Raw genomic sequence first — 25,464 nt, 5'->3', positions numbered from 1 at the left:
AGGTCATACGGCTGGGATCCTGAAGGTTCGCCAGCTTGGAAGGCTGTGGATATCCGTGACTTGTGGATATCAGCTTCTGTTCCCCCATTAACTGGGTACCAGAGTCCAGCCACCCTGCGGGGCGTGGGAGAGATGCCCTGGGAACTTAAGGCCCTATTCTTTTCCCTCCCCTTTCGGCCGGACGGGGAGGGAACAGCGGAGGGCATGCAAAGCTGTCCCCTGCAGCACTCTCCTTCTCTCTCTGGTTCTACCCCTGTCCCCATCTCCGCCTGGTCTCTGCCTTTTTGTCCTGCTCTCTAAGGCTGTCTCGGCCTCCAACCCTGTTCCGGTGCCCCCCTTTCTTGGCCCCTAAAGGGGCTGAGCTAGCCAGGCTGCGAGATAAGCGCAGCGGTTGGGTAAGGAGCCCAAACCTCTTGGAGGCCGCCGCTTGCACAAGGAGTGGCGGGGGCCCCGCCGAGGGAACCGACGAGCGGGGCGGGGCTGGGCCCCGTCGGGGGAGGGCTGAGGGGAGGCGGGGCCGGCGCGGCAGGACCCGGAGCCTCCGGCAGCGCGTCGGGCACCTGGGAGCCGACTGCAGCCGCTTAGTGAGGTGAGGACCCCCGCGCCCCCGGGCTCCTGCCTCCCAGACTCCTCCCCATCACCTCCTCGAGAGCGTTCGTGGGATCCCCGGCCCACTCCGCGCCGGGGGCCCTCCCCTCTCCCCCTCCCCGCCGCGACCGCCCCTCCCTCGGGTTGCCGGCCTCTGCCCCCTCCCTCCTTGCCCCCTCCCTCGTCGTAGCCGGAGCTGCTCCGCGCGGCCTGGCCCGCCCCCCCGCACTCCTGCCCCGCGCACCTCCTAGTTCCCAGTCCCATGCCCTCGAGTCGGGCCTGAGTCACCGGGAAACTGGACTCTGAGTCAGGGCGGGAGGCGCTAGGTCCCGGCCCTAGCTTGGGGAGGGGGCTCGGCCACAGAGAGGCAGAGAGGCCAGCGCTGATGCTGGGGCGAGAGGGAGTCCTGGCCGGGACCCCGCAGGAGAGAAACTGTGAGAGAGCCGTCAGGGCAGAGGCAGAGACAGAAACCTAGAGCCAGTTTCATGTGGCCAGAGACACAGATGAAACTGAAGATCTAGTTAAAATTGGAGACGGAGGCAGGGAGAGGCTTAATGACAGAGAGCAAAACAAGGAGAGGGACCAAGATGGATTTAGAGGTAGAGGTGGAGATGGAGATGGAGTGGGGTAGGGACAGGGACAGGGTAGAGATAAAACTCAGGGAGACAGAATCCAAGGTAGGTCTAGGCAGTAGAGCAGGGTCAGGGTCAGGCTGGTGGAATGGGACAGAGCCTCAGAGACCTGAGTCCAAACGCATGAGCAGGGCAAAGGAAGGCTCAGAGAAGGAAGACTTGGAGAAAGCAGAGGTAGGGGGTTGTCATTTCACATTGTGAGTTCCTGCAGGGTGGGTGCTCCTGTTTGCACGCAACGTATGTGAGAAGATGCTGCAGAGTGAAGACCCTGGGGTACCCCTGGTCCCTCATCTCTCTGACTCAGTTCTCTGCCCCATCCTCACTCCCCAAGTGGCCTCTGCTCAGATGCTGGTACTGCTTAGAGCTCTCTGGGCAGCCTGACCGAGGGAGGCAGGATGTGGGGGCAGCCAGAGCCCGAGGGACAGGAAGGAAGTCTGAGCAGAGACAATAGGTGGAAGGGGAGGGGGAACTGGGAACGTCCAGGATTAGGATGGCCCGAGCCTGTACCTCAGCTCTGGAAACCAGTGGGAGTGGGATCTGCATCTCCCCTCTCCTCTTGTGCCACAGATGCCCTCTCCCCACTCTGTGCCACAGCAGGATTAGGGCACATCATGGGCCCTTCCTCCCCACCATCCCCCCTCCACCCTGCAGGGGCAGGGTTCTGGCCTCTTGTCCCAGACTTACTTAGTTGAACATGCAGTAATGCAGAGGCAGAGCTTTGACCCAGACACAGGGTGGGCAGGCGCTAAGGGATCAACACTGCCATCGATAAGCCAACTTGCTGTGAGCCCTGGGCAAGCCTCTTCCCCTCCCTGGGCCTCAGTTTCCTCATCTGCAAATGAAGGGGTTCACCTGCCATGAGAAAGCATGTTCTGGGATGGCTCTGCCCCCGGATTACAGGCCTCTGGTCATTCTTCTTTGGAGGAAGACTGGAGTCTGGTACCCCTGTCCAGGCCTCAGACTTTGGCACAGGGAGGGGGAATCTCAGCCTGAGCCCTCCCTTCACCCTGCCCCTCCCCCCAGCAATGGCCTGAGCCCCCATGGCTGCCCCTCAGGACCTGGACATCGCTGTGTGGCTGGCCACGGTGCACCTGGAGCAGTATGCAGACGTGTTCCGGCGGCATGGCCTGGCTACAGCGGGTGCAGCCCGGGGCCTGGGCCACGAGGAGCTGAGGCAATTGGGCATCAACGCCACAGGGCATCGGAAACGCATTCTGCGCCTGCTGCAGGCGGGCACGGCAGAGGGCTCCCCGGATCCCCAACTGGAAAGTGCCATGGAGCCATCGCCCAGCCCAGCACCCCAAGCACAGCCCCCCAAGCCTGTGCCTAAACCCAGGACGGTATTTGGTGGGCTCAGTGGCTCCACCACCACCCAGAGGCCTGGGTTGAGTTCAGCTCTCTGGAGACCAGAAGCATCCAAGAGCCCAGAGCCCAGCCCGAGGTCCCCTCCTGTCCCTCAGAGGTCCTCCTCTGAGCAGCCTTCAGCCTTGAATACTGTGGAGATGATGCCCAATGCCATCTACTTCGGCTTGGACTTAAGAGGCGGGGCACAGACAGCTCAGGATATGTGAGTGGAGTTGGCTCCCTGGGGATCCCATGCTGGGGGCAGGGAGGAACAGGGCATGAGGGCTTGTCCTTCCTTCTCTTTCCTTTGATGACACTAGACCTTTCCCCTAAGGGCCCCAGACAGCTCCCAGACAACTGCCCCCACTCCTGCCCTCAGGCCCGCAACGGGCACAGGTAGGTGGGTTATCATGGGGTGGGGGAAGAGGGGCAGTGCCCTTCAGGACCTCAGACACTCTCACCTGACCTCCTCCCTGTCTCCCCTTTTTTTCCTCCTGCCAGTGCACATCATGGACCCTGGTTGCCTGTACTATGGTGTCCAGACTGTGGGGGTCCCAGGGGTCCCCGACAGAAGAGAAGGCAGAGTTATCTGTCAGGAAAGGGCTGAACACAGGTGAGTGGTCCATAGCATGAAGATGGCAGGAAGAGGGGCAGCTTGAGGAGCGGTTGAGCTTGTGGTGGCCATGTTTCCCGTTATTTGTCAAATGTGCATTGAGTGTCCACTGTGTGCCAGCCAGGTTCTTGAGCTACAGGATGAATATGACAGACCCAGTCCCCCATTAGGGAGCTTGTGACTCAGTGGGGACAGACAGGAAATAAAACAGGTAGACAAAGAAATGGATATATGATTTAAAATAGGGAGAAGTCGGGCTTCCCTGGTGGCGCAGTGGTTGAGAGTCCGCCTGCCGATGCAGGGGACACGGGTTCGTGCCCCGGTCCAGGAAGATCCCACATGCTGTGGAGCGGCTGGGCCCATGAGCCATGGCCGCTGAGCCTGCGCATCCAGAGCCTGTGCTCCGCAACGGCAGAGGCCACGACAGTGAGAGGCCCATGTACCACACACACACACACACACACACACACACACACACACACACACACACACACACACACGGGAGAAGTGCCTTTCATTCCTTCATTTAACTATCTTTATTGAGCACCTACTGAATGCCAGGTATCGTTGTAGATACTTGGGATAGATCAGAAATCCCTGCCCTTGTGGGGAGATAGTTAATTAACAACGGATATAATAAATGAGCTATTTATTTATAATAAATAAATAAAATAAATAAATATAATAAAACAACGGATATATAAATAAATACATTAAAAGGTGATAAGTGCCATGGAAAAAATCGAACCTGGTAAGAGGGCTGGGATGGAGTGAGGGGGGAGTGGACTGCAGTTTTTCATTAAGAGTTGCCATTATTAAGAGGATGACATTCAAGCCAAAACTTGAAGGAGCGGACGGAGTTAGCCCTCTTCTAGGAGAAGAGTGTTGCAGGCGGGAAGAGTGGCCAGAATAGAGGCTTTAAGGAGGCCAGTTGCCCAGGGGGATCCAGGAGCGATGACAGGGTTGGCCGGGCTGGGGCAGAGTGGGGCAGGGTGGGAAGAGTTGGGGGAGACGCTGCTGTCAGAGCGGTAAAAGGAGCCAGATGGATAGGACCTTGCTTTTACTCTAAGTGAAATGGGAAGGCAGCCATCGGAGGTTTTTTTTTTTTTTTTTTTTTTTTGCGGTACGCGTGCCTCTCACTGTTGTGGCCTCTCCCGTTGCGGAGCACAGGCTCCGGACGCGCAGGCTCAGTGGCCATGGCTCACGGGCCCAGCTGCTCCGCGGCATGTGGGATCTTCCCGAACCGGGGCACGAACCCGTGTCCCCTGCATCGGCAGGCAGACTCTCAACCATTGCGCCACCAGGGAAACCCCAGGAGGGTTTTGCCTTACGTTTTAAGAATCCCTCTGGTTGCTGTGTTGGGAATGGTCTGTAGGAGGCAAAAGCAGAAGCAGAGAGACTAGTTAGGAGGTTCTTGCAGTGATCTAGGTGAGACATCTCAGGCTAGCGTGATGGGAGTGGAGATGGTGAGAAGTGGTTGGTTTGGGTTGTATTTTGAAGGCGAACTGTCCTGGTAAATTGAGGTGTAAGAGAAAAGAGCAGTCAAGAATGACTTCAGGGGTTTCGGTCTGAGCCTGCACTGTCCGTTGTGGTGGCCAGTAACCAAGTGTGGCTGCTGAACGCATGAAACGTGGCTAGTCTGGTGTGAGCTGTGCTGTACCTATGAAACAACCACATTTCAAAGAGTTAGTTCCACAGCACTGTTCTGAGCAGCTGAAAGTCCCTCGAGTTGCCATGGTCGGACATGGGGAAGACTGGGCATAAAGCAGAGGTAGGTGGGGAGCAGATTAGGAGTTCAGTTTTAGATGTGTTGAATTTGAGGTGTGTACTATACACCCAAGAAGAGGTGGCAAATAGGCCACTGGATATACAAGTCTGGAGTTTGGGGAAGAGGTCCGAGCTGCAGATCCAGATTTGTGAGTTGTCAGCATTTAGATGGGTATATGTAGCGGTGAGTGAGTGTTGATAGAGCAGAGAACCAAGCACACTCCAGTATCAAGAGGTTTGGGAGAAGAAGAGCAATCAGCAAAACAGGCTGAAAAGAAATGGTTAGTGAAGCAGAGGGAAAACCAGGAGAAGTTGATGCCACAGGAGCTAAGTGAAGAACATGTACAAGGAGGAGGGAGAGGTCAGCTATGTCAAATGCTGCTGAGAGGTTGGGTAAGTTGAGGACTGAGAATTGACCTCTGGAACTGGCAACATGGAGGTCACTCGGGACCTTGACAAGTGCTGAGGGTGAAAGCTTGATCAGAGTGGGCTCAAGAGAGAACGGAAGGAGAGGAGTTGGAAATGTGAAGACATTTTTGAGGAGTTTTTCTGCAAAGAAGAGCAGAGAGTTGGAGTGGTTACTGAGAGTAGAAGTGGAGTCAAGAAGGGGGTTTTTATAGCATAGAATGCTACGTTTGTTCATAGGTGAATAGGGATGACCTGGTAGAGAGGGAAAACTAGCTGATGTAGGGGAGAGAAAAGGGAGAAAGTCTGGAGCGATGTCCTTGTGTAGGTGAGTGGACTAGGATCAAATGCTCAGAGGACGGACCGGCTTTAGACAGGGCTATTTATTACAGTACCAGGAGGAAGGCAGTGTGTGAGTGGAATGGGGCAGATGAGGCGCTGGGAGTCTGCGGGGGTTCTCGTCTGATTGCTTCAGTTTCTCAGTGAAGTAGGAAACAAATGGGGTAGAGGTTCTCAACCTCAGCTGCACTACCTCGTGGGGAACTTTTAAAACAAAGATGCCTGGGCCTCATTCCCAGAGACTTAAATTTAAGTGTCTGGTGTGGGGCTCATATACAGGTATTTTTAAGTTTCCCAGGTGATTCTGTCTAGCTGAGGTAAGGAACCACTGGAAAGTGATAGAGAATAATAGAGGACTTTCTGAGAAGGAACACTTGAAGGATGAGAAGAAGCAGCCCAGGGAAGCGTGCTCTAGGCAGAGGGAACACCATGTGCAAAGGCTCCGAACTGGGGAAGAGAATGTGGCTGGACTGTAGTAAGCAAGGTGAGGGCGATACAGGGTGAGATCAGGGGAGTTGCCACGGGTCTCACTGTACAAAGCCTTGCAGCCCCTGGTAAGGAATTTCAGTTTATCCTAAGTGCAAATGGGAAGTCATTGTAGAGGTTCATGCTGGTGAGTGAAATGCTGTCACGTGCATTCTTAAAAGAGCACTCTGGTGTCAGTGGGAGAACGGATGTTTGGTGGGAGGGTGCGAGTGGAAGCAGGTGACCAGTTAGGCGATTCCCTTCACCTCGGTGAGAACTGATGGGAGCTTGGTCCCTGGAGAGAGAGGCAAGAACTTTCTGGAGCAAGAACCAGTCAGGCTTATTGATGAGATATGGGCAACTGTGGCAGAAAGCCATCTACTCAGCCCTTCCCCAAATTTTCTGCCAAGTAATCCTAATGGCAGAGGCGAAGGACTGAAATTTTTCAAATGCAAAGTCCAAGTGTGCTCGGGGAAGAAGCTCCATGCTAGTGTTTTGGGCTCTCAACCTCCCTGTTCCCCTGTTTGAAAAGCAGATCCAGTACCTGCCAGGCATTCCACTAGGCGCTGAGGGTGGGGCTGTCCAGGGAACTGGGTCTAATGTGTGTGCCTCTCTGTCTTGGCCCCCACAAGGCTCAGCAGGCAGGATCTGGAGGCACGAGAGGACGCTGGCTATGCCAGCCTTGAGCTGCCGGGGGATTCCACCCTCTCACTGCCCGCCCTGGACACGGAGACCAACGATGACCTCATTTCACCCTATGCCAGCTTCTCCTCCACGGCAGACCGCCCCACGCCCCTGCTCAGTGGCTGGCTAGACAAGCTCTCCCCTCAGGGGTGGGGCTGCTGGGAAGGGAAGGGGAGGGGGGCGCGGGAGGCTGCGTGGTGGTGGTGGAGGTCAGGTCCCAAGTGCTCCCAGCTCCTAGGACGCCCCGGGATGCAGCTTCCACCACTTACTGATCTCGGCCCCTGCCTTCCCCAGAAACTACGTCTTCCAGAGGCGCTTTGTGCAGTTCAATGGGAGGAGTCTGATGTACTTTGGCAGTGATAAGGTAGGTCCGGGAGATGCTACATGGGGCCTGGGGAAAGGGAGAGGGAGAGGGAGGGCTGATGGAGGCTCAGGATTGGAAGGCCAATCCCCCCCTGGTGGAGAGGCAGGCACCCCATGACTGGTGTCAGCATCTAAAGGAGGTAGGTTAGCAGCTGTACCCCACTGCTTGCGGGATGAGTGCTGATCTCATTAAAAGTTGGCACTGGCCCCCCTGGGGTCAGCGCATGTGGCTGAGTTCCTGTCCCCATGGGCCAATGGTCTGTCCCTCCAGGACCCCTTCCCCAAGGGTGTGATCCCTCTGACAGCCATCGAGATGACCCGCAGCAGCAAGGACAACAAGTTCCAGGTCGTCACCGGCCAGAGGGTATTCGTGTTCCGCACAGAAAGCGAGGGTGAGGGCCAGGGCCTCCCGGGCCAGGGCAGGGCTGGGGAGGCCAGGTGAGCACACAGCCGGCTGACCCGCTTCCCCGTCCCCCGCCAGCTCAGCGGGACACGTGGTGCTCCACGGTGCAATCCTGCTTGAAGGAGCAGCGCCTCCTGGGCCAACCCCGGCCCCCGCAGCCACCCCGACCCCTTCGCACGGGCATGCTGGAGCTGCGTGGGCACAAGGCCAAGGTGTTTGCTGCGTTGAGCCCCGGAGAGCTGGCCTTGTACAAGAGTGAGCAGGTGAGGAGGGCCGGGCTGGGGCCCAGGGGCCTGACCTAGCCCATTCTGGCCTCACTGTGCCCACCCCCGACCCTGCCAGGCCTTCTCTCTGGGCATCGGGATCTGCTTCATTGAACTGCAAGGCTGCAGTGTCCGGGAGACCAAGAGTCGCAGCTTCGACCTGCTCACACCGCATCGCTGCTTCAGGTGGGGCCCAGACTGGCAGGAGGCAAGGCTCGGGGAGAGACACTGATGGAGGCACAGGGGTGCAGAGGACCCGGGACCTCCTCAGTAGGATTCAGTGGGTGTGCACTGACAGGAGGCCAGTGAACAGGGTCCGGGATGTCAGGAGGGTCTGGGCTGGCCCACATGTGGCCGGTGGTGGCCCACATGTGGCCAGGGGGATGGAACAGGTCGGGGGGTGTGTCCATGCCCACGGACTGGCTGTCCACCCCTCAGCTTCACAGCCGAGTCTGGGGGGGCTCGGCAGAGCTGGGCGGCCGCTCTGCAGGAAGCAGTAACCGAGACCCTGTCTGACTACGAGGTGGCTGAGAAGATCTGGTCCAATCGGGCAAACCGGCACTGTGCGGACTGTGAGGCCTCCCGCCCGGACTGGGCCGCTGTCAACCTGGGGGTGGTCATCTGCAAGCAGTGCGCAGGTCAGGGCTGGAGCCTGTAGCTGAAATGGGGAGAAGGAGGGAGTTGGGGGCAGGAGGGCTCAGGGTGCCCCTGCCACATGCCCTTCACACCCTAACAGGTCAGCACCGGGCCCTGGGTTCTGGGATCTCCAAGGTGCAGAGCCTGAAGCTGGACACAAGTGTCTGGAGTAATGAGATAGTGCAGGTGAGGAATCTGAAGAGGAAGAAAGTTTGTGTGGGGGGCCGGGGTTGGGGATGGAAGGAGAGCATGCAGAAAAGGCCTTGGGTCCTGCATGGGGCAGGATTGGAAAGTCTGGGGACTCTTGAGTTCCTGTTACTTGCCTCTGCCCCTTGTCATCCTACAGTTGTTCATTGTCCTGGGAAATGATCGTGCCAACCGCTTCTGGGCAGGAGCACTACCCCCAGGTGAAGGGCTGCATCCAGATACCACCCCTGGCCCTCGGGGAGAGTTCATCTCCCGGAAGTACCGGCTAGGTCTCTTCCGGAAACCCCACCCTCAGTATCCAGATCATAGCCAGCTTCTCCAGGTAGGAGGGAGGGCCGGGGCTGATGGGGAGGGGGGAAAGCAGTCTCTGATTTGAAATGCCTAAACTTGCAGTGTGGGCTGTTTTAGGTGACAGGAAGACTGAGCCCAGGGCTCTCAGGTTGCGTCTTGGGGTTTCTCCCTGTAGGCACTATGTGCAGCTGTGGCAGGACCCAACCTGCTAAAGAACATGACCCAGCTCCTCTGTGTCGAGGCTTTTGAGGGAGAGGAGCCCTGGTCCCCCCCAGCCCTCGATGGCAGCTTCCCTGGTCTCTTGCCCGCAGGTAATCCCCACAAATGCCTCCTCTCTCTCCCTGCAAGAACTCTCAGCCCCACCTGAGCCTTGGTTCTACCGGGGGGGGGGGGGGGGGCGGGGGGAGGGGCAATTACCTCTCACCCAGCCCATCACAATGGTCCAGCCTGGGCAGTTTCCCAACCCTCCAGGTCCTCCAGGTCCTATTTCTTTCTTCCTTTTTTTTTTTTTTTTACATCTTTATTGGAGTATAATTGCTTTACAATGGTGTGTTAGTTTCTGCTTTATAACAAAGTGAATCAGTTATACATATTCATATGTTCCCATATCTCTTCCCTCTTGCGTCTCCCTCCCTCCCACCTTCCCTATCCCACCCCTCTAGGTGGTCACAAAGCACGGAGCTGATCTCCCTGTGCTATGCGGCTGCTTCCCACTAGCTATCTGTTTTACGTTTGGTAGTGTATATATGTCCATGCCTCTCTCTCGCTTTGTCACAGCTTACCCTTCCCCCTCCCCATATCCTCAAGTCCGTTTTCTAGTAGGTCTGTGTCTTTATTCCTGTCTTACCCCTAGGTTCTTCATGACATTTCTTTTTTCTTAAATTCCATATATATGTGTTAGCATATGGTATTTGTCTTTCTCTTTCTGACTTACTTCACTCTGTATGACAGACTCTAGGTCTATCCACCTCATTACAAATAGCTCAATTTCGTTTCTTTTTATGGCTGAGTAATATTCCATTGTATTTATGTGCCACATCTTCTTTATCCATTCATCCTATGATGGACACTTAGGTTGTTTCCATCTCCGGGCTATTGTAAATAGAGCTGCAATGGTCCTATTTCTTGATGTTATGAAATGACCACTGTCTGGAGTGGATCTGGAGGTTTGAGGTGTTACTGCTGGCCAACCCCTGATGGGATCAACCAGTAGGCCGGGTCACACCTCCCCAGGGGTAGTCTGATCATAGAAATGGTCATGTTATAGAGGCTGGTCTCCAGTAGTCATGCCAAAGGGGCCAAGACACTTACAGGATGGCCCATGCTCTGAGGCCTCCACCCAGAGCCGACTTGTTGACTGGCTGATGGGGACAGACAGCGGGCAAGGCCTGGCTTAGAAGCCTCGTCACTCCCTGCCACCCTCTTTTCTAATCTAGGTGGTGAGACATCCCCACTGGGCTCTACTTGGCCATGCTGCCAGTGGAGTTGGGTCCCACTGTCTTGCTTGATTCAATCCCTTCCCAAGGAGGTCAGGCCATCCCATTACACTGGCTTGACCTGACCACTTCTCCTTCCCCTTGCAGACCCCTCCCCTGGCGTGTACAATGAGGTGGTGGTGCCTGCCACTTACAGCAGCTTCCTGTACTGTGGTCCCATTAGCAACAAAGCTGGACCGCCACCCCCTCGCAGGGGCCGAGATGGTGAGAAGGGAGCCAAGGGATGCGAGGAGGTGGGCAGAAACCAGGATGGGCACGGGTGTTCCATAGAGGGACAGGGAGGAGAGGATGGGGATGGGACATGCCTTGGAGTGGGCTGGGTGCTGAGAGTCAGAGAGGGACCATGGCAGGTGGCAGCATTGGGTGATGGTTGAGAGGCTGTGCTTTGAAGTCAGACTGTGGAGGTCAAATCCCAACTCTGCTACTTTCTACCCATGTGACTTGGGCAAGCTACTCAAATTCTGAGCCTCAGTTTCTCCTTCTGCAAAATAGGAGTGAATGTAAAACCCACCTCATAGGGCCTCCCTGGTGGCGCAGTGGTTGAGAGTCCGCCTGCCGATGCAGGGGATACGGGTTCGTGCCCCGGTTCGGGAGGATCCCACATGCCGCGGAGCGGCTGGGCCCGTGAGCCATGGCCGCTGGGCCTGTGCATCCGGAGCCTGTGCTCCGCAACGGGAGAAGCCACAACAGTGAGAGGCCCGCATACCACAAAAAGAAAAAGAAAAAAAAAAAAAAACCACCTCATAGAGCCGTGAAGATTACGTGAGATCATACACAGGCAGAGGGCTTGGCATAGAATAAATATCTGGTAAATGGGAATTCTGACAGTGGGGACAGAGGTCAGCTACCTGCTGACCATCAGTTTCCTTCTTAGCTCCCCCCCGACTGTGGTGCGTGCTGGGTGCGGCTCTGGAAATGTTTGTGTCAGAAAGCAGCCCTGAACCCCTCAACCTCATCCATCCCCAGGATGTCGTATGTCTGGGTGTGAATCCCCCACCCACTGACCCGGGTGACCTCGACAGGTAACACCCGCCATGTTCCCTGAACTCCCCTTTTCCCTTCCTGAGCCTGCCAGCCCCCTCACTCACCCCCATTCTCCTCCCGGACCTCATCTTCTCTCCAGGTTCCCCTTTTCCTTTGAGCTCGTCCTCACTGGGGGGAGGATCCAGCATTTTGGCACAGATGGAGCTGACAGTCTGGAGGCCTGGACCAGCGCCGTGGGCAAGGTGAGATAGCCGAGACACCCTCCCTGACAGCTCACGGTTTCCCTGTCCCCACCTGCCCCCGTCCTGTTCTCTCTTATTCCTACAGCCGCTCCTACCCCTTCCACTAACAGCTAAGGTTGACTGAGCGCTTATTCTGTACCAGGCCCTGTGTTAAACGCTGCCCACTCAATGTCTCAGTTAAATTTCACAACAACCCTCAGAGGTAAGGATTATTAATACTTCACACCTAAAGAGCTCAGAGGTTATGAAGTCACGTGGTCAAGGTCACAGAGCTAGGAGGCAGCAGAGCACAGGACGAAAATCAGGCCTCTGTCTCCAAAGCTCACGGGCCAAACCTCACTGTGCTGGGCCTCTTCCCACAGAGAGGCTGCCTCTGACTCCCACTCCCTTCCCCCAACCCTCAGATCTCCAAGTCCACAGGCAAAGCTGCCTTCATCTGTTCCACCTTCTCCATTCCCAGGCAAGCCACTGTCTCTCCACCCTGCATCCCCTCTGTGGCATTAAAAGTTCAGGCACGAGAGTCAGATATCCTGGGATTTGAGTCCTCCGACTCTCAACATGTGAGCTCTTCCATATGAGTAGAGTGGTGTAAAAGACCCCACCCCCTAGTGTTCAGGATTAAGTGACACGCGAGGCCTACACTGCCCAGCACGCAGCAAGCCCTCCACCTGTGGGTGTTGAAGTAGTAATGGCAATGATGATGACAATCGCTCCCATCCTTAAAGTTGTGTGCTCTGGCAGCCTGCAGTTCCTCCTTAACCCCTTGTGGCTGCCCCCCTCTGCCATACTCTTCTGAGCTGCTACCCTGCAGGTGGCTGGTGACTTGCCCTTGGTAAAGTCCAAGGGCCTCCTTCTGGCCTCACCAGGTAGTCTCTGCATCTCACACTCCTCTGTGGGAAATGCTCCCCTGCTTTGGCTTCTGAGCCCACTCTCCTGGTTTGCCTGTAACTCCTCACACCAAGAAGTTATCTCCATATCCTTCCTCTAAGGGCTCTGTCATGGCCCTCCCAGCCAGGTCCAAGTCTCTTCGTATTATCTACTCTCCAAAACTCTAGCCCATCCTTTAAGGCAGTGCTACCCCAAGTGTGGTCTGTTAACCCATCCTGGCCCAGGGACTCTGTTATGGCCCATGACAGCTTAAGTACAGGGCTTGAGTCAGCATTTACAGTCTTTCATAGCAATTTGACAGAGAGATTTTATGTGTGCAATCTAATTTTTAAAACTGGGGGCTTATTTTGTATGTCTTTCTCTTCTCATTTCATTTTTCTAATAATTCATTTTGTTGCTTTTTAATGAAAGGGTTGGTTAGTGACAGATTGGAAAATTTTTTTAAAACTCCCTGTTCCTTCACCGCAAGTAGTTTGAGGAGCACTGCTTTTTTATTTATTTATTAGTTTCTGCTTTATAACAAAGTGAATCAGTTATACATATACATCTGTTCCCATATCCCTTCCCTCTTGCATCTCCCTCCCTCCCACCCTCCCTATCCCACCCCTCCAGGCGATCACAAAGCACCGAGCTGATCTCCCTGGAGAAGCACTGCTTTGAGTTTCACCTCGAATAGTCCTTTCTCCATGAAGCCTCTGCCTGGCCCCAAGAGGGTGGGACTTCCCAGGGCCTCGTGACTCTTCGGTTACAGCATGTAGCCTCCCATTCTGTCTTCCCCTACATCCCAATTAAGGGCATAAGGCTGCCTGCCACACAGGGGTCTTCTCTGGGTTGGCTGGAGCAAATCAAATTGAATTGCATTTCTTTCTTGTTTTTCTCCATCCATCTCCTGTCTCCTTCACCGGTCTTTCCTTCACTCTCTCCCCATCCCTTTCGTTCCTCTGTTTCCTTGGCTTTCTCTCCATGTCTTTCTCTGCCTTTCCCTATCCTTCTCACTCTTACTTCTCTCCCCCACCCCTTGTCTCTTTCCCCATTTTCCTCTCTCCCCTTGTCCTCCTCCCGCCTCACAGTGGTTCTCCCCACTGAGCTGTCACCAGCTGCTGGGCCCTGGGCTGCTGCGGCTGGGCCGCCTGTGGCTGCGGTCCCCTTCCCATACTGCCCTGGCCCCTGGCCTCTGGCTGGCTGGGTTCGGACTTCTTCGTGGAGATCACCTCTTCCTGTGCCCAGCATCGGGCCCTGGCCCCCCAGCCCCCGAGGACATGGTTCATCTGCGCCGGCTGCAGGAGATCAGTGAGCAGGGCTGGGGGCAGGGATGAAGGGTGGCTATGGGGAGTTAGGGTGGGTAGTGGACCTTCATCTATTTGGGGGTCCCTATGGGAGACAGCAGGAATAGTGGATTCAGGCACAAGTTCTGGACTCAAATTGCCCAGATTTAGACCCCCACCTCCATCACTTCCTGGCTGTGTGACGTTGGACAAGTTACTTAACCTCTCTGTGCTTTAGTTGCCTCATCTTCACAACAGGCACAATATTAGGGTTGTAATGAGTTTCAAATAAGGCAATGCATGTAAAACACTTACCACAGAGCCTGTCAGGAGGCATCTTGTAGGTGTTCAATAAATGTTATTTGTTATAAATGTTATTGTTATTATCATTATTTGGAGTTTCTTGCTTTTTGGGAACTGGGAGAAGGGACTGGGAATTCTCATTTCCTCCTAAAAGAGGAACAGTATAGGACAGTGTTTTGAGGTTTTGGAGACAAACTTGAGTTCTATTTTATAGCAGGTCATCTGAGGCAAGTTACTTAACCTCTCTGAGCTTCTGTGTCACCTGTAAAATGGGGATAACAATATGTAACTCACAGGATTTATTATAGTATTGTTTGTAAGGCTCCTAGCATGGAACCTACATACCTTAAACACTTAATAAATATTAGTCACTATGATGAAGACGACGATGATGATAATGTCCAATGATTCTCCTCCCAGGTGTGGTCTCAGCCACTGACACCCCAGACAAGAAAGAGCATTTGGTTCTGGTGGAGACAGGAAGGTAAGTCTTGCCCCTACCCTTGACTCTGGGCCCCCCTTTCTAGAGCGCAGCTCACACCCTCCACCCTGGCCTGCTGGACCACTGCCCACTTCCTCAAAGTCACTTCCCTAGTTCAGGGGCCCTGTCTGGGTTGGGTGTTGTTGCCCCCTGCTGGTGTCTCTGGGAGGTCTGGTCCTTGTGCTCCTGGGCCTCTTAGTCTGAGAACTCCTCTGGAGCTGGCTCTGACTCAGGTCTCTTGGGTCTCAGGACACTGTATCTGCAGGCAGAGGGCCGGCTAGACTTCTCAGCATGGAACGCGGCCATTGCCGGGGCAGCCGGCGGGGGAGGCACAGGGCTGCAGGAGCAGCAGATGAGCCGGGGTGACATCCCCATCATTGTGGATGCCTGCATCAGTTTTGTCACTCAGCATGGTGAGTGGGTACTGGCTGACACTGAGTGGGGGATGGGGAACATGGGTGCAGCGGCGGGGTGTGGGGGGGCGGGTATTTGCCCTGTGTGTGTGTGATTTGCCTTCAAAAGCTTTGCCTCCAGAGACTGCAGCCTGACAGCAACGACTGTATGACCCTTGGCAAGCTGCTTTGCTTTTGTGAGCCTCAGTTCCCTCATCTTTAAAACGGGGCTACTAACAGTCTCATCTTCCAAGATAGTGTGATAGTGAGATAACACATGTAAAGCATTTAGCGCAGGACCTGACAGGTAGTGAAGTGTTCCAAGGCAGCTGTTACTAGGGTGTGGGCATGGAATGAGGGTGGCACTGAGTTGTGACTGGAGATGCAGAGCCATGGAGAACAAAGAGGGGGCAGCTACAAGGCAAGAGCCACGCTGTGCAGCAAAATCCTTGGGGCTCTGAGCAGAATTATTCTGTGTGGGAGGTTCTCCAGCCATAAAGGATCAGCTATGCAAGGGGTTCCCAGAATTCTTTGTGAGTTTTTGGCCTCCGTTTTATTTTCTTTCCCAAGTAAGGACTAAGTTGAATCTTTTTTCCCCGCAAACCCTCTTTAGAAGGCTGGGCTCTTGAGAAGGAAAATTCACAGAAAACTAAGGAGGACAGTCAAGGGGAAAAAGGCACATCCATGCACTGACAAGTAGTTGTGCTTACTACATGGACAATGGATAGTCAGTGGCTAAAGACATTCTCCACGCCTTGGCAGTAGCCTCTTGCACTGACTTTGCCCACTCACTAGACCCCTATCCCCTTCCCAGCCTCCCTCTTGTTCATAAGAGGATTGAAGTAGGAGGCCCAGTGAAAAAGCCCTGGGGAGAGTGTGGGTGTTCTTCCCTGCTCCTCCACAGTTCCTACACTGCCACTCTTGGTTCAACAAATGTTTATTGAGCTGCTCCCCTGTGCCAGACACGGGGGATATGGCAGTGAACGAGGAAGGTTATATGAAGCTCAGAGACTGGTGGGAGAGATGGGTAATAATTAAGAAAACAAATACAGTCAGTTCTCGTGATTCACGGTAGTTATATTCTATAAAGTCACTGAAAGGACTGGATCAATGAATGCTGAACCATTGCCCCAGTGGAAATACAGGGTTAGGTTCCTGGGAAACCGGTCATATTTTCATTAATTGATCAATATGTAACTTTGTTTTATGTGTGTTTCTGTTTAAAGACTTTTTTTTTAAGCTTCCATCTTTTTTTCTTCTTTTTTTTTAAAGTGAAGTATAGTTAATTCATAATGTTGAATGTGTTAGTTTCAAGTATATGGCAAAGTGATTCAGTTATATATATATATTTATATATATTCTTTTCCATTATAGTTATTATAAGATATTGAGTATAGTTCCAAGTTTTCATCTTTAAAAAAATTTTTTTAATTTTTATTATTATTATTATTATTATTATTTTCCTGTACGCGGGCCTCTCACCGCTGCGGCCTCTCCCGTTACGGAGCACAGGCTCCGGAAGCGCAGGCCCAGCGGCCACGGCTCACGGGCCCAGCCGCTCCGCGGCACGTGGGATCCTCCCGGACCAGGGCACGAACCTGCGTCCCCTGCATCAGCAGGCGCACTCTCAACCACTGCGCCACCAGGAAAGCCCTAAAAAAATTTTTTATTGAAGTATAATATTAGATAAATTACAAGGGTACAATATAGTGATGCACAATTTTTGAAGTTTATAGTCCATTTATAATTATTCTAAAATATTTGCTGTCTTCCTTATGTTGTACAATATATTCTTATAGCTTATTTTATACCAAATAGTTTGTATCTCTTAGTCCCCTACCCCTATACTGCCCCTCCCCCATTCCTTCTCTTCACTGGTAACCACTAGTTTGTTCTCTGTATCTGTGAGTCTGCTTTAAAGATACTTTATTTAATATAAATTGTTGATTCGTTAATTTTGACCTCACAGCCAGCAATGCTCAGCAACTCATGCCTGAACAAAGTTTATCTGACACATGTATTTTCTCAACAAGGCACATGACAGCCTTCTTGTGCTTAGGAACACTAGACAGCACTTCAGCACTACACTTGGGGGCTAGTTTAAACAGTGAAATCCCCCCCAGAAAAGAAGCACAAGATGCAAAAAATGTGACTTTAACTATACCACGAAATGATACTCGTTTACCATATGAGGCCTTAGCTAGAAACATGTCCATCAGGCAACTCAAAATTTTCTCCATTTGGGCATGTTCACAAGTGACTGCAAAGTGCCACAAGTATTGATTTGGGGGTTCCAAATAAACTTTAGCAAGTAGATGAATTCATAAGTATAGAACCTGTGAATAACGAGGCCTGAGTGTAATGGGATTTCAGAGAGTGCTATTTAAAGATCAAAGTGGGAGGGGAGAGAAAAAGAGAGAGAGTGAAGGGGGCTGCTGTGTGATTAGGCAAGGACCTTCTGATGATGAGGGCTGGAGCAGGGACCTGAGAAGCACGACCACAGAGGCTGATTTTTTCCTCTCTGACCCTCCTACCTCCAATAGCCACATACCATGAGGGGTGATGGACAGGATGCTGGGTGGGTGGTGGCGGGTCTTTGGGCAGCAGTGAGCTGAGATGATGGCTGTTCTCAGGGCTCCGGCTGGAGGGCGTATACCGGAAAGGGGGTGCCCGCGCCCGCAGCCTGCGGCTCCTGGCTGAGTTTCGGCGGGATGCCCGGTCAGTGAAGCTCCGACCAGGGGAGCACTTTGTGGAGGATGTCACTGACACGCTCAAACGCTTCTTTCGAGAGCTTGATGACCCTGTGACCTCTGCTCGATTGCTGCCTCGCTGGAGGGAGGCTGCCGGTAGGTGCTCCCAAGATCCCTAAGAAGTCCTTACGGACAACCAAGACCCAACCAGGAACTCCACCCCCCCTACCAGAATCCCTGAGCCTCCCTTGTGGGATTGGGCAGCCCCCCTCCCCAGTACTCCCCCACTGGAAGATCACCCAGGGACTCGGCTCAAGGCAAGGTGGGAAGGGGGCAGAAACACATCCATCCTGGGTTTGTTTCTCTAAAACTCCCTCTACTCTTCCTTCCCTGACCCTCTCCAACCCTTCCCCATCCTATCCCCAGAGCTGCCCCAGAAGAACCAGCGCCTGGAGAAATACAAAGAAGTGATTGGCTGCCTGCCACGGGTCAACCGCCGCACGCTGGCCACCCTCATTGGGCATCTCTATCGGTCAGTACAGCCAGACCCCCTGCAGGCTTCCTCCCTGACCCTTCATCACCTCTGTCCAACCCCCTGGCTTACATTCACATATTCATCCCACAGATAATTGTTAAGTGAAGGTATCACAACATAAAGGTTCACAGCGTGGACTTTGGAGTCAGACAGACCTAGGCCTTAATCCAGCTCCACTATTCTAGTGCATGACTTTATTTTTTTATTTATTTTGGCCACACTGCACGGCCTGCGGGATTTTAGTTCCCCAACCAGGGACTGAACCCAGGCCCTTGGCGGTGAAAGCTCAGAGTCCTAACCACTGGACCGCCAGGAAATTCCCTAGCATGTGGCTTTAGAGAAGTTATTTGCTGTCTCAGCCTCGGTTTCCTCATTTGTAACAGGAAGATGGTATAAGGAATAGTATCCACCTCATAGGTTATACGAGATTTAAATGAGATGATCCTTGTAAGCTTCTTACTACAGCACCTGGCATGTATGTAGTAAGCATTCAGAAATGGTGAGCAATCAGTATTATTTTGTTTTATTTATTATTCTATGCCAGGCAAAGATTAGATGTTGAAGACACAAAGAAGAATAAGATGCACATCTACCTTTACCAGTCTATTGGGGAGACAGACTTTTAAATGATTCCAGGGTGAGCCTCAGCTCTGTTGTACTGATTACACTATATCACAGGGACTGGACAACTATGGCCTTTGGGCCAGATCCAGCTCATTACTTGTTTTTGTAAATAAAGTTTTGTACATAAAATATAAAGTCATGCCCATTCATTTATTTATTTTCAATGGTTCCTTTCACCCTACACAGCAGACTGTATAGCCTGAAAGCCTAAAATATTTACTCTCTGTCCCCTTACATAAAGAGTTTGCTGACCCCTATTTATAAGTCTGTCTCTCCCCTAGACCGGGAGCTCTTACAGCCAGGGTTTTGTCTAACTCACTGCCGTATCCCAAGTGCTTAGCTCAGGGCCTGGCATACAGTAGAGACTCAATAACCTTTTGCTGAATGAAGGGAGGGGTCGATGAACGAGCGGAAGCTCACTGCATTCCTCATGACCCTCACACCCCTCTGCAGGGTTCAAAAGTGTGCAGCTCTAAACCAGATGTGCACTCGGAACCTGGCCCTGCTATTTGCACCCAGCGTGTTCCAGACGGATGGACGGGGGGAGCACGAGGTGCGGGTGCTGCAGGAACTCATCGATGGCTACATCTCTGTGTTTGATGTAAGCTTTCCCAACCCCTGACCTACAGTCCCTCTTCCTGGACTCTGGATCCTGCTCACCCTAACAAAGGCCCAGCCTAGCCCTCTGAAGGCCTTCCGCATCAGGGACCACCTCCCAGAGCCCTGGGCCCTAATCTCCTGTAACCATGCTCCTAACATGCTTGCCCCATTGGTTCTTAGCTCTTCTGGCCTCTAACCCTCTCCTACAGGTGCTCCGGTCTTGCACATCTCTCCCTGCTTCGCTCCTTTCCCGGCAGCCCCCCCACCCACCCAATGCACACACACACACACACACACCCTTTTGGCTCTTCCACAGATCGACCCTGACCAGGTAGCTCAGATTGACTTGGAGGTCAGTCTTATCACCACTTGGAAGGATGTGCAGGTAACTTGTCCTGACCCTAGACTCCCAAGTGGGCCAGGAGGGGACATCAGGACAGGAAGGTGACCTTCTGCTTCTGGACACTGGACCTCAGCTCTTTGGGACACAGGAAACCCAAGGAGAGGAGTGCTTTGGGGAGGGGTTTTGGTTTAGGATTTGCTCCATTTATTCCACCATGAGGATTCTTTACAAAAGGGTGGCAGGAGCACTTCAGTTTCATGTGTAAGAGATCCAAGGAAGGGTTAGCTAAGTTAGACAAATAGGTGAGAATAACAACAAATACAATAGCAAACAGCTGAGGACTAATTATATTCCAAGCACCTGTAATCTCACTTTAGCATCACCCAACTCCAGGAGGTACGTAGTCCCATTTTTTTCAAAGAAACTGAGGTTTGGAGGGTCACTTACTCTAGGTTGTACTGTAGCAAGTGGCAGAGTTGGAACCCAGACAGTCTGACTCCAAACCTGTCTTCCCAAGCACAACTGCACTTCCTTGGGAAGCTCTGTGCAGAGTTCCGCCATGCCTGGAGTTTTTTCTCTTTGAAGGACCTGAGCGATGTTTGGAGTGAGGGTTGGGACGAGGCTTCTGTGGGGCGGGGAGGCACTCATGAGGCAACCTGAGGAGTCCTCTGACCTTGATTCTTTGCACCGTCTGGGTCCTCCTGATTTCTTTACCCCTCCCCTCAGCTGTCCCAGGCTGGAGACCTCATCATGGAGGTTTTTATAGAGCAGCAGCTCCCAGACAACTGTGTCACCCTGAAGGTCAGTCCTGAGGGGACAGGAGGGGAGATGAGAGGATGGTGGGGGGCAGGGGCAATGGCCTGACCGGCACGGGTCCTCTGCTCTTGCCCTGACCCCAGGTGTCCCCGACACTGACTGCCGAGGAGCTGACTAACCAGGTACTGGAGATTCGGGGGACGGCAGCCGGGATGGACTTGTGGGTGACGTTTGAGATTCGAGAGCGTGGGGAGCTTGGTGAGTATGACCGTGCATGTGCGCGTGCACGTGTGGTGCGGGATGAAAGTCACCAAGACTTCTGTGTTACCAGATATGTAGTTGTCCACTTGCTCTTTCTCGGTGCTCTCTGCTCTCTTGGCTTTCGTGGACCCCACAAAACCTTGGTTTCCCTTCCACCTCAAAGGAGGCTTCTCTTTCTCCTTTGCCCAGACTCCAAATGCTGGAGGGACCCAGGGCTCAGTCCTCAACCCTCTTCTTTTCTCTATCTACATTTTTCCCTTGGATGAGCTCATCCATTCCCATGGCTCTAAATGCCATTAATAAGCTGGCCCCCAAATGTTTATGTGTGACCCAGACCTCTCCTCTGAGCTCCAGACTCACATATCCAGCTGGCTACTTGACACATCCACTTGTACATCTTATAGCATCTCACGTTTAAAACGTCTAAGACCAGGACTTCCCTGGCAGTCCAGTGGTTAAGACTCCATGCCTCCACTGGAGGGGCTGCGTGTTCGATCCCTGGTTGGGGAACTGAGATCCCACAAGCCGCATGGCACAGCCAAAAAAAGAAAAAAAAAAAAGTCTAAGACCAAACTCAATTCCCAGTCCCCTCCCCTAACAAAATGCCCAAGCCATTTCCTAGTTTCCCTAACTCAGTCAGTGCACCAGCATTCACCCAGTTATCAAGGACAGACACTTGGGAGTCTGCTGGGACTCCTTCCTTTCCTTCATCTTCATACCCAATGGGCAACTAGTCCTCTTGAGTCTTTTCAAATCTATCACCTCTCCATCTCCATCGTTACCACCAACCTAGTTGAAGTCACCATGATCTTTCTGCTCCCCAGCATTAACCACTAAAATGTACAGCCCGGGAAAGGGCATAGCTGGCCAGTGTTCCCTTCTCGCCCCCCAACAATCCATTTTCCGCGCAGCAGTCAATGAGCATTTCAAGCATAAATCATCATGCTATTCTCATGGTTAAACCCTTCCAATGGCTTCCCATTGAACTTAAAATAAAATTCAAACCCCTTATTATAGCCCACAAGACCCTGATGAATGTCTGGCCCTCACTTATTTCTCAGACCTCGTCTCACATAACGTATTCTCTTTGATTGAGCCACACTGACTGTTTAGTTCCTCAAGCACATCTTTCCTAACTCAGGCCCTTTGGTGTTGCATTTTGTCACGCCTGAAGTCTTCTTCCCCCGATCTCAGCGTGGCTTGTTCTTCCCAATCCTTAGGGCCTCTGAGTCTCATCTTCAAATGCCTCATCTGAAAGGCTTTGCCTGGTCACCCTATCTCAGTAGCTGCCCTGTTACTCTCTCTCAGCTTCTTATTGCTTCTTTCAGAATAATGGTTTGTCTTTAGTTACCTCATTTACTTATCTGTTATTCTCTGCTCCCTCGCCAGGCTGTGGGCTTTGTGAAGGCAGGCCGTGTGTTTCATGCTCCCCACTGTATCCCCAGGGCAGCCCAGCACCTGGCACAGTCAGTGCTAAATAATGTCTGTGGCTGGATGGTGGAATGGATGAATGAATGAATGAGTGACTGGTGGGCGAGGGGGGGGGGCTCCAGGCTGTGGATCGATATCTGGTTGATACCTACCCTCATCTTGCCCCTTAGAGCGGCCACTGCACCCCAAGGAAAGGGTCCTAGAGCAGGCCCTACAATGGTGCCAGCTCCCAGAGCCCTGCTCGGCCTCCCTGCTCTTGAGAAAAGTCTCCCTGGCCCATGCCGGCTGCCTCTTCACAGGTGAGCCTCCTGCTTCAGCCCAGCACCTCCCAGGCCTCTTTCAGGGACCGTCCACCTAGCCCTGCCCATCTGTGCCCAGGTATCCGGCGTGAGAGCCCACGGGTGGGCCTGTTGCGGTGTCGGGAAGAACCGCCCCGCTTGCTGGGAAACCGCTTCCAGGAGAGATTCTTTCTGCTGCGTGGCCGCTGCCTGCTGCTGCTCAAGGAGAAGAAGGTGGGCCCTAGGCGAGCAGGGAGGGAGGCTGGCTGGCCGTGTGGGAGGAGCCCTGACTGCACTGACCCTGTCACTCCACAGCCCATGCTCTCATCAATCTCATTGCTTCCCTGGCCCTTTGACTTCTGTGACCCTTTGACCTCACACAACCCCAGTGCTTCCATGACTTCTTGACCTCCTTAACCTCGATCCTTCTCTCTCACCTCTCAACCTCACTGACTGCCTTCATGTTGTCAGAGCTCTAAACCAGAACGGGAGTGGCCTTTGGAAGGTGCCAAGGTCTACCTGGGAATCCGCAAGAAGTTCAAGCCCCCCACCCCGTGAGTTTTTTCCCCAAGTCCACACTTCTAGAGCCTTCCTGCTGCCACCCTTCTGGCCTTTCCGATCACCCATCACTGTTCTCCTTTGCCTCTCAGGTGGGGCTTCACGCTGATCCTGGAGAAGATGCACCTGTGAGTACCTCCCAGCCTGGCTTCTCCTGTGGCCCAGTCAGGCTCCCTGTCCTCTACCTCCTCGCTTTTTCTATCTTCCATCCCTCTAGTTGTGACCCCTTCCCCTCCTGCTGATTCCCCTCTGATCACCCCCAGCTGCCTGTCCTGCACAGACGAGGATGAGATGTGGGACTGGGCCACCAGCATCCTCAAAGCCCAGGTGAGGGGAAGGAGAGAGCTGAGGGGGAGGTCTGTGGACTCAGCACTAACCCTCAGCACCTCCCATGCCCACCAGTGCCACCCCCTCACCCTCTCTCCAGCACGATGACCAGCAGCCAGTGGTCTTACGACGCCGTTCCTCCTCTGACCTCGCCCGTCAGAAGTTTGGCACCATGCCTTTGCTGCCCATCCGTGGGGATGACAGTGGGGCCACCCTCCTGTCTGCCAATCAGACCCTGGTGAGGTCCCCCTAGCCTGCCCCAACCCCTCCGGGTCCCTGCTCATGCCTTTGCCACACTGCAGAAGGGAGTGGCCTGCCTGCCAGCCTGGTGCCCCCTCTGCCTTCTCTGTGCCCTGCCTCCTGCTGCCAGGCCTCACTGTGTCTCTGTGTCTCTCCCTCCCTGCCTCCCCACCCCACCTGTGCCCAGCGGCGACTTCACAACCGGAGGACCCTGTCCATGTTCTTTGTGAGTACTGTGCCTGCTCCACCTGTGTGCCTGTCAACCCTGTGTTCCTCTGTGCTGCCTGAGCCGATGTGCTCTCTGTATTTATCCTGATGCAGGCCATCATTGAGAGTGTGTGTGTGTGTGTGTGTGTGTGTGTGTGTGTGTGTGTGTGTGTGTGTGAGAGAGAGAGAGAGAGAGAGAGAGTGTATTGGGACCAAAAGGAATGAGGAAAACAAGGGATGGTAGGATGCGGTGAGGAAAGGGGGAAGTGGTCACCGGATCTGAGAAATAGAAGGGAAGTGGTTACGTGAATGCATTTTGGAGGCAGACAGACCTGGGTTCAAGCCCCAGCACCACCTTTTACTTAACTGTGTGATCTTGGGCAACTTATTTAACCCCTCTGTACCTCAGCTCACTCACCTGCAGTGTAACCATCATACAGGGCTGTTTTTGACATCATACATGCAGAGTATTTTGCAGCATCTGGTAAAGAGGAAGAGCTCAATAAATGGTAGTGATTAATAATCTGGTAATTCTAACTCTGTGCCTGCCTCTGGTTACCCCCATTCCCATCCAGCCGATGAAGTCATCCCAGGGGTCTGTGGAGGAGCAAGAGGAACTGGAGGAGCCTGTGTACGAGGAGCCAGTGTATGAGGAAGTGGGGGCCTTCCCCGAGCTGACCGAAGACACCTCCACCTCCTTCTCCATCACACCGGAGCAGACAGCCAAGCCAGAGACCCCACTGGCCAGCCAGAGGTCCTCTGATCAGTCTCCTCTGCCCAAAGCAGGCCCCCTGGGCTGGGAGGAGAGACCACCTGAGCCCCCTCCGGGGCCCCCTTCAAAGATCAGCCCCCAGTCACACGGGTCCCTGGAGGAGCAGCTGCTCCAGGAGCTCAGCAGCCTCATCCTGAGGAAGGGAGAGACCACCGTAGGCCTGGGCAGCCCCTCTCAGCCCTCCAGCCCCCAGCCCCCGAGCCCCAATGGCCTTCCGACACAGACACCTGGCTTCCCCACCCAAGCTCCCTGCACTTCCAGTCCATCCCCCAGCCAGCCCCTCACATGACCCTGGGACCAGCAGTCTGAGGGGTAGGTAACCAAAGACCCAAGCTCTCCCCATGGCAGACACTGCTGGGAGCATCCTTTGCCCTGGTTGATAAGACTCTAGAAGCCAGTATGGTGCTATGGAAGGAGAACGGGGCCGAGAGCTCCCGAGGCTGCGTCCTGCTCAGAGAAAGGCAGGTCGTGGTGCCTCTCTGGGCCTCCGCTGACTTACCTGTACCATGAAGTAACTGATATAAGGAGAATGGTGAATCTCAAACTGTTTCTCAGAGCTGTAAGCCCCACATAGTTTCCCTCGAGAAGGGCAACTTCCGCTTTATGTATTTGATATGTAGGGGTTCTATGAGAGATTTTGGGTTTGAAAAGAATGGTTTTATGCATTAACAAAAAAAAAAGATTTGGGAGGCACAGATTTGAATGATCTCCGAGTTTATCCTACCCCACCTTCAACATTCAGAGACTACAGTGAAGCCCCAGAGTGGGGAGGTTGATTAGGGCTGGGAACT

The 25,464-nt window shown here is 53.5% G+C and overlaps 1 protein-coding gene across 1 annotated transcript; it reads left to right on the top strand.

Moving 5' to 3' along the window:
• Positions 1-522: 522 nt before the first annotated feature.
• ARAP3 (ArfGAP with RhoGAP domain, ankyrin repeat and PH domain 3) lies at positions 523-25,464 on the top strand. Its single transcript, XM_060092028.1, has 33 exons — positions 523-589; positions 2,244-2,787; positions 2,899-2,960; positions 3,066-3,177; positions 6,786-6,986; positions 7,132-7,201; positions 7,472-7,592; positions 7,682-7,866; positions 7,946-8,052; positions 8,305-8,504; positions 8,603-8,688; positions 8,849-9,031; positions 9,176-9,311; positions 10,584-10,700; positions 11,371-11,518; positions 11,620-11,722; positions 13,681-13,900; positions 14,599-14,662; positions 14,909-15,072; positions 17,685-17,897; positions 18,168-18,273; positions 19,354-19,501; positions 19,817-19,885; positions 20,570-20,644; positions 20,743-20,857; positions 22,462-22,590; positions 22,670-22,803; positions 23,041-23,123; positions 23,220-23,255; positions 23,391-23,454; positions 23,555-23,692; positions 23,882-23,920; positions 24,477-25,464. The coding sequence occupies exons 2-33, from the start codon at positions 2,261-2,263 to the stop codon at positions 24,960-24,962; spliced, it is 4,641 nt and encodes a 1,546-aa protein (XP_059948011.1). The 5' UTR covers positions 523-589; positions 2,244-2,260; the 3' UTR covers positions 24,963-25,464.

Source organism: Mesoplodon densirostris, chromosome 3, assembly GCF_025265405.1.
Source record: "Mesoplodon densirostris isolate mMesDen1 chromosome 3, mMesDen1 primary haplotype, whole genome shotgun sequence".
NCBI lineage: Eukaryota > Metazoa > Chordata > Mammalia > Artiodactyla > Ziphiidae > Mesoplodon > Mesoplodon densirostris.
Note: the sequence above shows the minus strand (reverse complement) of the source record. Positions and strands in the feature narration are given on the sequence as shown.

Bases quoted from the DNA above. Each gene is read 5' to 3' on its own strand.
- ARAP3 (XM_060092028.1), top strand. From the start codon at position 2,261: ATGGCTGCCCCTCAGGACCTGGACATCGCTGTGTGGCTGGCCACGGTG. The intron at 19,886-20,569 runs GTAACTTGTCCT...CCCTCCCCTCAG, and splicing joins CCACTTGGAAGGATGTGCAG to CTGTCCCAGGCTGGAGACCT. The intron at 22,804-23,040 runs GTGGGCCCTAGG...TCATGTTGTCAG, and splicing joins TGCTGCTCAAGGAGAAGAAG to AGCTCTAAACCAGAACGGGA.